The sequence below is a fragment of the Oryza glaberrima genome, chromosome 11 (assembly GCF_000147395.1).
Source record: "Oryza glaberrima chromosome 11, OglaRS2, whole genome shotgun sequence".
In the NCBI taxonomy this organism is placed as follows: Eukaryota; Viridiplantae; Streptophyta; class Magnoliopsida; order Poales; family Poaceae; genus Oryza; species Oryza glaberrima.
This window is the reverse complement of record NC_068336.1, coordinates 19,026,085-19,037,733: the sequence shown is the minus strand read 5'-3', so window position 1 is coordinate 19,037,733 and position 11,649 is coordinate 19,026,085. Positions and strand designations below refer to the sequence as shown.

At 41.2% G+C, this 11,649-nt stretch overlaps 1 protein-coding gene across 1 annotated transcript; it reads left to right on the top strand.

Annotated features, from left to right (window-relative positions):
- Positions 1-3,094: 3,094 nt before the first annotated feature.
- Positions 3,095-9,134, top strand: LOC127753840 (ultraviolet-B receptor UVR8). The gene is made up of 15 exons (XM_052279289.1): positions 3,095-3,452; positions 3,566-3,642; positions 4,135-4,213; positions 5,150-5,209; positions 5,533-5,634; positions 5,715-5,808; positions 6,514-6,556; positions 6,631-6,676; positions 6,759-6,799; positions 6,895-6,997; positions 7,571-7,625; positions 7,737-7,803; positions 7,909-7,945; positions 8,342-8,421; positions 8,682-9,134. The coding sequence occupies exons 1-15, from the start codon at positions 3,185-3,187 to the stop codon at positions 8,805-8,807; spliced, it is 1,278 nt and encodes a 425-aa protein (XP_052135249.1). The 5' UTR covers positions 3,095-3,184; the 3' UTR covers positions 8,808-9,134.
- The last annotated feature ends 2,515 nt before the right edge of the window (positions 9,135-11,649 follow it).

Below are 11,649 nucleotides of genomic sequence, written 5' to 3'. Positions count from 1 at the left end.
CTCGTCAATGAGGTCAATATCATGCGTCATGATTCCGAAATGATTGGTAATTTAATCTTCTTTAGTTGATTGATCGCTTTGAAGTTATGTATATCTATGAACCAATTGATTTGTGATAACACAATATGCATGCATATAGAAATACAAGGGCTATGGGGAAGGTATGTGGTACTTTTTCATGGTGAGGGGGCCATCGAAGACGAAGAAGAAGGGTGAGCTGAACACAAAAAACCATATAATCGTCTCACATTATAAAATAAATTATGTTTATATATAACTTTTTCTCACTTCAAACCAGGGCTATATCCAATAGACTATCCAATATCAATGTCTTTACTAGTCAGGTACTTTTATCTTTTTTGGATTTGAACCACCTTATTAGATCTCTCTTCTCCACCTCTGGTTCCCCACCACTACAACCATTGCTAGCTCGCCATCTCTTTTAAGCTTAAGATTTGCCTCAGCTGCACATGAAGCTCGACTACCTCTGTTGCCCCAAGCATTCACCTGCCTTTTGATCCCAATGTTGAGAATTGAGAAAAAACCGCTAGCACACTGCCTCGTACTCCTATTCCATGAGTACATGAGGATATTGATGACGTTAGCAAGACCCCAGACTCAATATCTACTTTAGTCACCTAGAGCTAGAGCTACACCGAATATGAAATATTCTAAAGTGAAACTTTGATCATTATCTTAAAAAAAGTTGAAACTTTGATAAAAATATCAGGCCCAACCTAAGATTTTCTCTATTAAGCACTAATTTAGTAGGTTAGAACCCTGTTTTTACATGGAACAAAGATTTATCGACATAAAACAAACATGTTTCATATTTTTAAACCTCAGAAGAGATATATGGTTGCCACGCTATATTTGATCAAACCGATAACAAAAAACAACGTGACACAACATATTCATATGTAAAAAATGTGCTCTCTTGTTGACGCTTGACAGTTAACCGCGTCGAACTCAGCTGCAAAGAGCCAATGAATGGATCATAGCAAAAAATTTCAAAACATAACTTGCCAAAATTTAATACTCTCCCCGAATTTGATAGGAAAAAGTATACTTTGACTCCCTTAACTATGGCCCGAGTATGATTCATAACCTCTAACGACAAAACCGGGTATATCGACTCCTCCAACTATCGAAATCAGTGCAAAATATATCCATGAGTGGTTTTGGAAGCGGTTTTGGCTGACGTGGCACCTACGTGGCAATGTTGACTTAGTCTTCGTCCCACGTGGCGTTGACGTGTCGCTTACATGGCATTTTAGAATAAAAACAAAAAACAAAAATATGTGGGACTGACATGTCATTCACATAAAAAATAGTGGGACCCACCGACATGTGGGCTCCACATGTCATCCCCTTCCTCCTCCTCCTTCCTCTCCCCTCTTCTCTCTCCTTCCTCTTCTCCGTTCAACTTCCTGTTCCTCCTTCCTCCTCTTGTGCCATGGCAGTGCTTGTCGCCAGGGGCGGATCCAACGTGGGTGCAGGGGGACTCGAGTCCCCCCACACCCACAAGACACATGGATACCCTCCGGAGCACCCCCTTCATTTTTTTCACCATGAATGATAAACTAAAGTCTCTAAATGGCTAGAGGTTGAAGAAACTGTGTAATTGAGTCCCCCCAAATTTTTGTTCCTGGATCCGCCCCTGCTTATCGCTGCCTCCAGTGTCAGGATGGCGCTCCGATGTTGGTCACACGTCGTCGCCGCCGAGTCGTCTCCGCCGCCGGCGGAGTCAAACCACTTGCGCACGACGAAGTCGCCGCGCGACGGCTTAAGGACGAGCGAGAAAGAGACGCCGCCGGTTGTGTTGGCCTTGACGGCCATGGCCATGGCTGAGGCGGTGGCGAGTGAGAAGCTCGGCGGCGCCGGCTCCAGGAGGAGGTGGCAGACAACGGCGGCTGGGGCGGACACGGCGGCCCCCTCCCCTTCTTTTCATGCTGATCTTGGTGTGTCCTTCTTCCTCTTCTTTGTTCCTTTGATTTTTTGGTTCAGAACAATTAAGCAAGCATTTCCTTTTATTAAAAGTGTGTTTCTCTCTCTTTTATTGGCTTTCTGGGCACATTTGTTGCTTTTTTTCTTTGAGATTAGTTTCATTGGTTTACCCTGCCAAGTATACATGTTCTTCCATCTGTTCATTCCATGTTCTTCCCTCCCCTTCTGATTCGGCTCCTGGGAATTTTCTTATCCCTGCATTTTTTTTTACCGTTTGCTTGCACATCATCACAAGGCTCTAAATTAATCTGTTTTTGTTTAATCGTTTGGTCTTAAGGTGGTTGGACGGTTAGCATCTTCCTCCTCAAGCTGAGATTTGGGAGGGGTCGTTACCGGTGGGGTCCCGGATGCGACGACAGTGGGAAGTCGAACCCTGTGCGGGGTGGTGCTCCAGGACAGGCGGCGGCTTCAGGACCGAAGTGGTTTTCGGCGGCGTCGCGGATAGGAGGTAAGGCGGGCAGCTCCAGAGCTCGGCGGTCAGGCATAAACCGATGCGGCACAGCAGGTGGGCGGCGTGCGCGCTTGGGCTGAGAGAAAGGAGCGCGAGGGGAGAGAGGAGGCCGCAGAAAGAGGAAGAGGAAGGGGAAAAGGGGAGAGAAGAGGAGAGATGAAGGAGAAAGGATGAAGATGATGACATGTGGGGCACACATGTCGGTGGGTCCCACTATTCTTTTTTGTGTGAATTACATGTTGGTCCCATGTATTTTTATTTTTGTTTTTATGCTAAAATACCACATAAGTGACATGTCAACGACACGTAGGGCGAAGACTGGGTCAACACTGCCACGTAAGCGCAACGTAAGCTAAAACCGCTTATAAAACCACCTGGGATATATTTTGCACCGGTTTTGCTAGTTGGAGGAGTCGATATACCCGGTTTTGTGGTTGGAGGTCATGAATCATACTCGTGCCATAGTTAAGGGAGTCAAAGTATACTTTTTCCAATTTGATAGGCCGACCGAGCAACAGCCAGCCCAGCCCGTAACGGACCAGCCCAGTTTCTTCTCTCTCACTCCACGGCCCACCAAGACCATCCATCACCAGTCCACCTACCTTGGGCTCCGCCTCCGCCGCGCGAACGCGAGCAGGAGCAGCCTCTCGTCACCGACGTGGACTCACCCGACGCCGCAAGCCGAGAGCGCGAGAGCGCGAGAGGCGAGAGCAGCAACCACCGCCGATGTGGCGGGCGAGGCGGTGGCCGTGGCCGTGGCGGTCGCAGTGGCGCGCGGCGAGGATGCTCTCGTCGGGTGAGCCAGCGGCGGGGCGGCGGAGGGTGGCGGCGCTGTGGGGGAACGGGGACTACGGGCGGCTGGGGATGGGGGCGCTGGAGTCGCGGTGGAGCCCCACGGCGTGCCCCTTCTTCCTCACCGGCCGCCCCGGCGACGACGACGACGACCCGCCCGCCTCCCTCGCCTGCGGCGGCGCCCACACCCTCTTCCTCACCGGTACTCCTGAATTGAAATCGCCTGCTTGTGTAATTACTCGAGCGAGAGAGAGATCGTGTTGAATCGAGATTAATGTGGGAGTATGTGATTTTTGGCCTGCTGGTTTTGCTCAGAGAGCGGGCGCGTGTTCGCCGCGGGTCTCAACGACTTCGGGCAGCTCGGGATAGGCTCCTCCGTGACTCATTCCCTGGTACTGAGCTTCTTGTACATCATGCCTCCATGTGAAATTTTCATCTACATTGTGAGCCAGCCTACTTTTACACAGTAAGCGAAAGTTGGCTGGACATATCAGAGTTGCAATGGGGATTGACCAAAGCAATTCTGACTCCTGTTACATGTTGCAAAAACCACTCTTACTGTATGAGCAGTATCACTTTTTTTTTAATCAGATCTTGATACCCCGAGCTTAAGAAATAAAGCAGACACACATTTTCCAATTGTCAATTTTACAACATTTATTGATATAAAATTTTTGTAGTCTCCAGATTGTTTTGGTTTGACCTGTCAAAAATAAAGAGATTGTTTTGGATTGTCTTTCAGTCTTTCTCCTGGTTGATTTCAACTTAGATCATTTCCCTGATTAGCTATGGAATCTACAGATCTGATTATTTTCATCTATGTAGCCATTGTTCCCAATGTCAGTTATGTGCATGATAAAATAGTTCTTTTCTTTTGCATGCAGGAGCCTATTGAAGTTTCTGGCTTTGATGAGAAAGTTGTGGAAGTTTCAGCTGGCAACCATCATTCTTGTGCAGTAACTGGTGAGCAAAAAGTGCAAGACATGATTTTGTTTGACCAGGAGAAGGGAATGTATATACTGATAATATCACACTTAAAGGCCCGTTATGTTACTGTAAATTGTAGCACAGCAGCATTCACACTTCTCTGCATAAAGGTCGCTTCAAGCATTGCCATTTTGTAATGAAATGACCATAAATATCTGAGAATAGAACCAAACAAATCATTTCTGGCTTCACGATGCTTAGTGTTACTTTACTACTAGATCTCATGGATTATGTGCATGTTATCTAGGTTTATCTAGGGAATAGGGATTGGAGTGAGTTGACATATGGGTGCCCTTTTATGACCCACTGGTTCAACTAACAATGCACCTTTCTTCATTGCTAGTGAAAAGATCTACTTTCAGTTGAACTAGGCTGGGTCAATGTGTAACAATTGATTAGCCCACTGACATCCTTAATGGCATCAACCATCACATAGAAATCTACAGAAATTGTGCGTGTTGCTGCAATACTCTCCTTAGAAGATTGTAGTTATGGTTCCTACTATTGTATTGGATGGTTAAATTTAAGGAAGTATGTTACATATTGAATAGGCTCCATTTTCAAATAAAAATTAATCTTATCTGTAATTATGCACTCTACCCAGACCTAAGCTGTGCAATCCATACCTTAGCTGAAATATCTTACTGCTCGTTTGTTCTTTGTAGATTGTATACAAATTTAAGATTATTCATTATATGCTACTTGCAGTGCACAATAATACAAAATTCCACTTCATAATTTTCTATTTAGTGATATAAACAGGCTTATCAATGATACTTTTTATTTATATTTGCAAATTTATTTTATGCTTCTTATTGGAAAAAAAATTATTTTATGCTGCACACCCTGTGCATGGGTGTAATTGTCGAAACCAATTTACACTAAGATTTTGTGTTTGGTTGTTCCCAACAGCGGATGGCAAGCTCTTCGCTTGGGGCAGAAATTCAAGTGGCCAGCTTGGTCTTGGCAAAAGTAAGAACGTGATATCCTTACTTTACTTCCTTAAGGCAACACATGGTTGTACTGTCATTTCATAAAATCACTTTTTCCCAGAAATTTTTTGAACGTGTTTATGTTTTAAGCTAGGAGCTATACGATAATTTCATACGCATGCAGATATACATGACCACTTAAGCTCTATTTGCCTCGTATGTCTTTGCATCAGTATCCAACTATGAATGGACAATCTTACTAAGATTTACTTTGGCAATATGGTAGTCTAAGTCTATCACCTGATCAATTGTGTACTTTTAATCAGTACGTAGTAAAGTATTTTTTCTTATTACTTGGTTTAGGGGCAGGAAAAGTAGTTTCTACCCCAAGAAAGGTGGACTGCTTGGCTGACGCTAGAGTGAAAATGGTTGCTTTGGGGTCGGAGCATTCAATTGCTACTACAGGTGAGTGCAACAAGTAGTTGTATTACAGCAACCTTTTTTGAATATCACTGTTTTTAAGATTCTGAAATTTTCCTCTGAAGAGGAGGGTGAAGTCTTGAGCTGGGGAGCTGCTGGTGCTGGCAGGCTTGGACATGGACATAAAACTAGCATACTGGGATTCTCTATAACTACAAGGTATGAGCCTAACTATCTCTGAAAATTTTAACTGGCTCATAACTTTTGTTATGCATGAGTTTGGTATACACCAGTACTCTACATTCCGTGGTAACCCAAAGATACAAACATAAAAGAAAAAAAATCTTAACCACGAGAGATGCAAAATTCTCTACTCCAAGCTGGCAACAAATTCATATGTCATCATTTGCGGGTTATATATACAAGTTTGTCACAGGCATGTGTTGGTTTGGATAAATTGGATCTAATGGGGTTGTGGTGGGTGATGCAATAATAGGTGGGTGAGGATCTAATTCTTGAAAGTTGCCATGGCAGGAGAGAATGTGCTAGAAGTAGGAGATGCACAGGATGGAGGAAGAGAGAAGGGGATAAGGAAATAATAGATATTAACCTCTTCGCTTAACCCCTCGCAATGTAATCTAATCCTATCTCTAGCAAATATTTTGAATACTAAGAAACAAAATTAATCAGAGACTTATATACTGATTAGATGGAAATTACTTCACTAATGTTCGTCTCTAAGCTATTGACATGTGCTGGAGTGAGTGCCTGGCATATTTTTGGCCTCACATGACATTCTATCAGAATCTTCACTGTAAAAATAGTTTGGTGGTTCTAAATGTGTTTGCATAGTGCAATACATTAATTGTGAGTGAACATACTCCAAGGATGAAAAAATTGATGATTGTACCATTAATTGTGCAGTGAATATACTCCAAGGTTGATCAAGAATCTTGATGGTGTCAAGGTACTTTTAGATTCAATGTTGGCTCCGGATAATAGTGTTTCCGTTCTCATATTATGTATTTGTACATTGGCCAGATTAAAAGGATAGCTGCGGGAATGCTGCACTCAGCTTGTATCGATGGTAAGACTATGGAGAATCAATCTTCAAATTGTACACATCACAATTTCCCCATCTTACACTTCTCTTACACAACAACTTGCAGAAAAAGGTACATTGTTCATATTCGGGCAGAAGACTGAGAAGGTGGTACAGCGCATGGCATTGATTTTCATTGCCCTTGTTGAAATCTATTTTTTCGAATTCCCTTCATTCCTTTGTATTTAACATCAACATTACAGGGATTTGGAAGATCAGGTGATGAACTTAGACCAACTGTTGTTGAGGAGGTACCATTTTCTGAAGAGGTTGCTTGTGGAGGTTATCATACTTGTGTTGTGACAGGTATCGTTTTCTTGTTCTATGCATTTGTGAGTACAAAGATGCACTGATTTCTTTTTGTTTACAGTAACTTGGTATACAAAGGTGCACTGATTACTTTTGTTTACAGTAACTTGGTAGAAGGCACCATGGCATTAAGTATTTCCATAATGTACTTAGATCAAAATCTTGCCCATAAACATTTACTTTCCTGGTAGAATAAGGATTGTTCTCCAAATTAAAATGGCAGGTTAGGGGATACAATATATTGGAATTTATATAGGTAGATCCTTCTCAGTGATTTGGATCGCTGGTTGAAATGTGGCTCTGTATATACCTGGCTCAGACCAGAAACCCCTTTGTTATGCTTCCAATTATTAGTCTGCCTTATCCCTCAGTTGTCCTGGACCATACTACAAAAAGGTTCAGATCAGTCAATTTAATTGGTTTATGCCTGCTATTGTTTTGCGTACCATTACTGGGGGGGGGGGGGGGGGGGTGAATTTTCATGATAAGTTTTCACAATAGAATTTATCAATTACAGCTTTGTTTCTATTGTTGTAGGTTTCTAAAAATATATGTTGTGATGTCCTGCAGATAGTGGAGATTTGTACTCTTGGGGTTCAAATGAAAATGGCTGCCTTGGTTTTGGGTATTTGTTTTCCACTTTGTCAAGAAATTTGCTACTTCAACTTTTGTTGTTACAGTTGTACCAATGTTTATCAAAATTGAGGATGTTTGCTTACATTAAATTCCTTACCAGTGGTACAGACATGGTTCGCTCTCCGGAGGTTCTGAAGAGTTCTTTATTTAAGTTTCCTGTATCTAAGGTTAGTTCATCTAGTCATCTGTTCGAACCTTTTTTATATATTGCATCTATCATGGACAATTCTAATTACAATTTCTGGTGGACACTCACCATATATCCTATGTAGGTATCATGTGGTTGGAAGCACACCGCTGTAATTTCAGGTACCATAATTGTACTGTCTTTTAGCTACTTAGCTAGTATGTTGGATTCTACTTCCTCTGTTTCATATTATAAGACTTTCTAGTATTGTCCATATTCATATATATGTTAATGAATCTATACATATATATGTGTTTAGATTCATTAACATCTATATGAATGTGGGCAATGCTAGAACGTCTTATAATATGAAACGGAGGGAGTATAACTTAGTAGCACAGCGTTGTTTGAAGCAAATAGTTATATCTTGATAACAAGTTTCCATCATCATGACTTAATATTTAACACTTTTGCCACTGCCCTGTTTGTATTATTGTATATTAGATAATAGTCTAGTTTCTCATATTTTATTTAGTTGCTACTTGTTACTGATATTTGAAGCATCTGGAAACACTCAGGTGGAGATATTTACACGTGGGGCTGGGGAGGTGCTAACGGTACTTTTTTCGAAGAGGGCCATTCTTCTGGTGGACAGTTAGTAAGTTACTTGCTACCACTGCAAGTCTGCAACTACAAGATTGTTTGTCATGCTAATCCTGTGCACTTACTTGATTTCACATTTTTCGTCCAATCGATTAGTACAGTAAAAATGATTGGTCTACCTTCATTTGAAAATTTAAATATGTCCATCCCTGCTTTACTTCATCCAAAGTTTAGGTGGTATATGGACCTTTTCCCTTTCATTTATGCTGAAATTGCTATTTCAGCTGATTGTGCTAACCATCGACTGCTTTTCAGGGACACGGAAACGATGTTGATTACTTTGAACCTATGATGGTGGAATTCGGCAAGAATGCAAGGGCCGTCCATGTGTCATGTGGTTTCAATCATACTGGTGCAATATTTGAATACAGCGAGAACTGAATTTTTACATCACAGCAGGACCCCATCCAAAGCATGCTTATTACCAAGTTATAAGTGCACATACAAGAGAAAGGAAAATAGGATAAAGTTTTGCTCTTTAATTCGAGTGTATAAAAAGAAAAATAAATTAAACTGATTACACCCCTCGCATAGGGTGGGGGTGGGGGGTCTAAATTAAGATAAACAGAACAAGAGGCAATCTGGATGCATTTGTTGTATGTATCAGAATTACAGGTTAGTAGAGCTGTATAGTGTTCTTTCATTATTTTTCTTTTAATCCATATGTATCATCTTCACGACCAATAATAACAACTCTGATGCTTCAAACCGTCTATGCTGTACATGATATGGCTAATTTGTTTTTCATTTAGCAATGTTGCAAATGTCTTTCATACATGTGATGAGGTTATAATGTTATATCGAACTGTTGAAGCCACGATTTGAGGTTTCACTGTTTGCTAATTTTTGTAGTTTGCATACTTGAATCATCTGAGTGTTTTTGGAAATATAATCATTTGATGTCATCTAGTACTTTATCTAGTCTAGTGTAGTATGTGTATTGCATTTTAGAAGCTTGCGTTGCTACCATGCACATGAAAATTTTGACACTTTAACCCTTTTACAAAATTTATTATACAAATGAACCTTAACAAAAACTACGCCAACGTTGGTGCTAAGGCCCAACTTCTCAGTACCATGGGACCTAGCATTGACCCCCTCACCTCTTTCTTAAAATAATAATAATAATAATAATAATAGAACCAATAAAACAAAAGAGCAGACTCAGTAAAATAGTTTTCTTTAATAGTGGCTACTATAATAAGCATTAAGAATCCAAACGAGCGGGTTGCTTTTTGATAAAAAAGTGAATGAAAAAAAGAGGGGCATAGAGGAGTTGAACACGTGCGTCGGGGAAGGCAAGTAGACACCAAGCCACCATGATGCTTGACATTTAGTGAATCATAGCCCATGTATTTTATTATTATAGAGGTCGGTCCCAGAAAGCTCATCGCCAAGTCATTGGAGCTGAGGCTTTGTCTAGGTTCGATTAAATTTTTTCTAGGGTTGTATAATAAGTTTCATAAAAAAGGTTAAATTGCCAAAATTCAGTTGCACCTGATGTGATCCCTCAATTAGAAGCTATAAATAGATTCATTTTCCATTCTTGCCCATGAAGATCTTGTTTTCTATCGAGATCGCTGCGTCGTCAACGAGAAAACGAGCGAGGCCCTATCGTTGCCGCCACCGCCTCCTCCTCGGTCATTGCAACTCATGGCTCGGCCTTCTCAACGACCTGCTCGATGTTGTCCTTCACTCTCGCGTTTGTGTGTGCCGCCAATGAGAGAGCTGTCTCTCCTACTACCATGGCTTGCCACGCTCGGCAAGATCAGAGACTACCAAAATATGCTACCTTGGTGATGAGAGGAAGACACCAATGGCATCCATCCTCACCAACGTCGACATCGGAGGAGCCTATTGGTTCAAAAATATTTATCAAGCGCAAGGAACAGAGGCACTGGAATAGCTCATGCTAGAAGCGGAGGAGTCAGGATAGTGTATTTAGCTAGCTTGTTTTTTTTCACTCAAAGTGTTGGACAATATATCATCGGTCATTCACACATGCATGGTTGCCTATTTATAGGCTATAAAACGACATACACAGAAGTTTAATGAGCTCAACTAGTAGTACTACTACCTGCTAGTAAAGTTACTAGCTACTAAATGTGGCTAGACTTGTCTAAGAACTTTAAGTGTTGCAGTGAACTAGTTTGACTTATGTTTCGGGAACACTTGAAAACATGAGCTAAAGAGTAGTCTAGCCAAGGGTTTCAAGAGTTGAATTAATTCCAACCAACTTCCCCTTAATTCATTTCTTGGCGTCAGTAATACGTGAGAACAAACTCTCAGCAACTCCTTGTTGAACAAAGAACAATGCCTTGGCGTTGATGCATCTTAACTTGGATTATGGTCCCGCTCTTTTTGGTTTCTAGGAATATCTTGATTTGGAGCATAGTCTTCTCCGCTTCCTTTGTCATCGTCGTCTTCCCTTCGGTACCGAGTTGCAGCAGCATCTTTCACCATGCTTGTGTCTTGATTAGGCAACACCACATTAGTGTTGACAAACAAATTTCAGCATCCCGTCATTCATATTGAGGGTTGAGTCTAAAAAGCACATAGACTTCTCACTAACAATCCAATTTGGCATAGGTCCTTCCAGTAGGGTGAATAATATCAATAAAAGAAAGGCAAGCAGGTGGTTGAAGTGATGGTGAGGAAAAAGATGAGGAATGAGAAAGGAGGTTTGGAACTAGTTGTTTTCTTATATGTAATCATTATAAAACTTCATGCGTTGACTAACTAAGCCTAAACTCTACAGATTGTTGCCTGCTTTATGGGGTTTTAGAATTTCAGCAGATTGTTCTTGAAATGTTGGTTTATATTATTTGGCATTATATTAGGTAGCTCAAATTAAATATATGACTGGAAAAACTTATCTTCTTTGTGGACTTAGGTAACTCAATTTGTTTGATATTTTTCGGTGACATTTTAAATGACATGTAAAAATTAGAAAGAGTCTAGAAAACGTTCCATTGCCTTAAATAGAGACTTTCTTTTGCATTATTAGGATATCCGCGGTATAACAAAATAGCAGGTAGTGTGGAGGTGGTGAAGAACTAATACCGAATCATAGAATTCCCCAGAAAACTTACGATTTTTTTCAAAGCAAGCCTCATCTTACTTTTCATTCTACATAAACGAATTTGTGGGTACTGTAAACAACTGCTACTCCCTCCGTCCCAGAATGCTGGACGTTCTAGGATTGCTGAGCCAAATTAGTTGT

What these genes read in the sequence shown, in the direction of transcription:
- LOC127753840 (XM_052279289.1), top strand. Translation starts at nt 3,185, where the DNA reads ATGTGGCGGGCGAGGCGGTGGCCGTGGCCGTGGCGGTCGCAGTGGCGC. An exon ending in CCTCCGTGACTCATTCCCTG is followed by an intron (nt 3,643 to 4,134) that starts GTACTGAGCTTC and finishes TTTTGCATGCAG; the next exon opens with GAGCCTATTGAAGTTTCTGG. An exon ending in AATGGCTGCCTTGGTTTTGG is followed by an intron (nt 7,626 to 7,736) that starts GTATTTGTTTTC and finishes ATTCCTTACCAG; the next exon opens with TGGTACAGACATGGTTCGCT.